Below are 3894 nucleotides of genomic sequence, written 5' to 3' on the forward strand. Positions count from 1 at the left end.
CATGATGTGTTAGCATGGTTTGTTAGCATGATGTGTTAACATGATGTGTTAGCATGGTTTGTTAGCGTAACGTGATAGCATGTGTTAGCATGGTTTGTTAGCATGTTGTGTTAGAAGGATGTGTTAGCATGGCTGAGCGGGTCGGTTTGGTCCATATCAGTCTGACTCTAAACCATAACCACTTTCAGATCTGCTTGTTTCTCCCAGCTAAGGCTAACAATTATAACCATTAGCTGGTTCCTGTCTGTTTCAGGCTCAGCGCCCCCTGCTGACCGGCTTCCTCTACTCCTCCTGTCCATTCTGGTTCCGGTCGGTTCTGTTCTGGTGGTACTGGTTGTAATGGGGAGACGATGCGTTCAGAGGAAGCTCCGAGGTCAGACACTCCCTCCACCATGCTGTGCTTTCAATGTTTGCTGTAGTTTATTGTAGTTTATTTGTAGTTACTGTGAGCTTCAGTCAGAGGTAAAGCTGCTGTTTCTCCTGCAGCTGCAGAGAAAGATGGCGTCACCTACAGTGCGATCCGGATCAGCACGGAGCCACCAGACCGTCTCAGAACAGGTCCGGCTGGGTCCGAACCAAGAGTCAGATGGTTCTGGTTCTGTTCTGGTTCTGACCAGTCTGTGTGGTTCTGTTCAGGTTCTGGTCCAGACACCGTCTACACCGAGGTGAGGAGGACCGGTTCTGGCCCGGTCGGACCCAGAGGAGCCATCAGCTGCTGATCTTCACCAAACTGAACCTGGAGGCGGGCCTGAAGCCGTTGACTCAGCTGTGACATCACTTCCTGTCGCAGTGAAAGGAAGTGATGTCACAGCTGAGTGACAGGAAGTGTCAATGGGCTCATTGACCCAGAATGTAGCAGAGGTTCTGTTGGACCTTCAGCAGATTTTACAGCTTTAACACTTAGAGCAAGAAAATTATCAGTTTTATCTTTTTAAATTTTTATATTTTTTAAGTTATTCCAGTTTCCTTTGTTTTTATTTAAGGTGGTTTCTATGTTTCTGCAGGAAGTGATGTTCAGCCCGGTTCTGATGTTCAGTCCGGTTCTGATGTTCAGCCCGGTTCTGATGTTCAGTCCGGTTCTGATGTTTTTGTTTGTATTAAAGATGGCGGATCAGGCTGTTGGATGTTTTTTATTCAGATATTAAATCAGTTTTTTTTACTGGTTCATTCAGAACAAACAGAAAGTTCTGACCCTGAAGCTTGGTTCAGGTGGTTCTGGTCGGCATGTTTTGGTTTCCGGGGCAACAACACAGGGACTCACATGGCTGCTCTGAGTTCACACAGACTTCACAATGTCTTGTTCGTTTTTTGTACTTATTACTCTTATTTTATTATATTCATATATGTACGATTTCTTGTATAATCTCTTTTATATGACAGATGTAACCTTATGTGGAAAGGTCACTTCTTATTTTCACAAAGTAAATGTGCATAAATAAAATCAAATATAGCATTTTAACCACCATTATGGTTTAAGATCAGGTTCATCTTACAGAAACCTTCATCAGCTGCGGTGAGTTTTTTGCTGTGCCTTTAAGTTTGACTTCAGAGTGAAGAGTTTACCACACAGCTCACACCAGTACGGCTTCTCTCCAGTGTGTGATTGTCTGTGAACATCCAACAAGTTTTTCTAATCAAATCTTTCCCACACTGTTCACAGCTGTGGGGTTTGTCTCCAGTATGTGTCTGCTTATGCTTTTTGAGGCTACAAAAACTTTGAAATGTTTTCACACATATTTCACATTCATGTTGTCTCTCCTCTGTGTGGGTCAGTTTGAGTCTTCAAACTTCCAATAAAATAAAACAATAAAAGACCTGAAATATTTCAGTTGGTATACAATGAGTCTAAAATATATGACAGTTTAATTTTCATCATTACATTATGGAAAATAATGAACTTTATCACAATATGCTAATTTTTTGAGAAGGAAACTGTAGTTGCGAAGTAATTAGTTACATTTACTTCAGTAACTTTTTGGAATAAGTATCTTCAGAACATCTGCTGTATCTTCCCAGCACATCAGCAGACCCAGCCGTCCGCTGGAGCTCGGCCCAAACAAAGGGAACTTCTGGAGTCATTTCTGTGTTTTTTAGGCCTCACAGTGGATCTGTGGTCACTCAGTTTGTTGTCTCCTCCACTCTGAAGATGCAACTTCACTTAAAAAATCTGAATCAGTTCTTTCAGAGGATCAATCTGTGACATGGACCCGACACAGATCCACCACAAAATGCTGCTGGTTTCCAAACTAAGGTGTTTTCCTTCATGATGGTCCGGTCGACCCGGTTCTACTGGAACCAGAACATCTGCTCCACCTCCAGGTTCTGAGTCAAACCAACCTGTTCCCCTCCTGGCCTGTGGGGGCGCTGCACCAAGAACCACTGAAGGAAACGACACAAAAACCTCTGAAGACMCTGAGAGCAACTTCCTTCTTCACCAGATGGAAACAAGATGGAGGATTTTAGCGGTTGGAGGATTTCTCTYTAGGCTAAAGACCAGGAGCCATTTCTGCTGCTAGCGCTAGGCTAGCACGTTAGCTTTGGATGGATTTACCCAGAATGCCCTGCGCTGTAGTCCACTTCCTGCTTCTGGAGCGGTCTCTGGTCCGCTTGACGTTGACATTCAAACCGAACCAGACCGAGGTTTGGAGGACCAGAGGTCAGAGGTCAGTTAGCGTTCACACGGATGGACACCAAGACTGAGCAGATAAAAATAGTTTTCATCCTGCCAGATCCTGAGATTTCACTCTGATCCAAAGTCAGATGGATTTACAGTCAGTGATCAATATGTCGATCAGACAGCTTCTTCGGCCATGAGAGGAGTCGGATCAACAGAACCACTTCTGGTCCGGATGTCCTGCAGCTGGTCCTGGACCGGGACTGTCCCTGCAGAGGAGACAAAGGACAAGTTGGAGACAAGAGCCCAGAAACAACCAATCAGCTGGAGACAATGTGCTGAGTCACACAGAGGGAGCAGAACAGAAATCAATAATAAATATTGGCATGAAAAGAAAAACTGCTCTTCTATCATCAGAGGCCTCTCCCAGTACTTACTGGTTACTTTCCACTGATTTCCATTTTATCCTTCAAAAATGACTGAGAAAGAGATAATAAAAAGTGTGTAATCTCAACTTCTGTTTTACTTTACATAAAGGTCATCACAGAGTTCCAGGTTTATTTCTCCAGACATAACTGTGGTTTCAAGGTCTTTCCAGGCCCTTTCCAAGTCCTACAGGCGACTTTCATGAAGGTAAAAATACTCAGAAACAAATGACACATTGCTTCCTGGAACCTTACTGGTGAGCAGCTTACTTTCACAAAACTACCAATTATTTTAATTCACTTTGCTGGTTGTCAAAAATGACRGGTTGCCTTCAGTCCTGGACATCTTGTCTAACTGTTTTAAATTAGCATCCCTTAATTAGTTACCAACTCTTACTATTCTGTTATTATTATTATTACTTTTTATTGGATAATACTTTATTGACAGATAGCTACCTAGCCAGCAATCTGTAATATATACTTTTGCATATACAGTATAATAATTGACATTTATAGACTTAAAACTTAATGCTAGCTAGCTTACTAGCTACATTTGATATACTTAGTTTTAATAATTAATAGATAAATAACTTTCATTAGCCATTAAATGAAACTATACCAAATATTTAATATCTTAATGTCTAATTACCATATTTTTATGTATATCGAAGAGTTTTTTATGGGAGACGGTGATGACTGACTAATATTTAGGTTTAATACTTTATCTTAACATGAACTATTGTTACCTAATGTAATGGGGTTGGTTAGTGTTTAGTTTGGATTGGTTGGTTTGGTTTGGTTGGTTTGGGTTTGGGGTTGGTTGGTTGGTTAGTGTTTAGTTTGGGTTGGTTGGTT

The 3894-nt window shown here is 41.7% G+C and overlaps 2 protein-coding genes across 2 annotated transcripts in view; one reads left to right on the top strand and one right to left on the bottom strand.

The window, feature by feature from the left end:
• LOC103460301 (Fc receptor-like protein 3) overlaps window positions 1–1021 on the top strand; it is a 2918-nt gene extending 1897 nt beyond the window's left edge. Inside the window, exons 4-6 of the mRNA XM_008402403.2 lie at window positions 254–373; window positions 487–558; window positions 637–1021. Coding sequence (XP_008400625.1) covers window positions 254–373; window positions 487–558; window positions 637–719 — 275 coding nt within the window. The 3' untranslated portion in view covers window positions 720–1021. The remainder of the gene's footprint in view (window positions 1–253; window positions 374–486; window positions 559–636) is intronic.
• A 1575-nt stretch (window positions 1022–2596) lies between these two features.
• Window positions 2597–3894, bottom strand: part of LOC103460317 (uncharacterized) — a 4417-nt gene continuing 3119 nt past the window's right edge. Inside the window, exon 3 of the mRNA XM_017303243.1 lies at window positions 2597–2883. Coding sequence (XP_017158732.1) covers window positions 2792–2883 — 92 coding nt within the window. The 3' untranslated portion in view covers window positions 2597–2791. The remainder of the gene's footprint in view (window positions 2884–3894) is intronic.

This window comes from Poecilia reticulata, unplaced genomic scaffold (assembly GCF_000633615.1).
Source record: "Poecilia reticulata strain Guanapo unplaced genomic scaffold, Guppy_female_1.0+MT scaffold_224, whole genome shotgun sequence".
Taxonomy (NCBI): domain Eukaryota; kingdom Metazoa; phylum Chordata; class Actinopteri; order Cyprinodontiformes; family Poeciliidae; genus Poecilia; species Poecilia reticulata.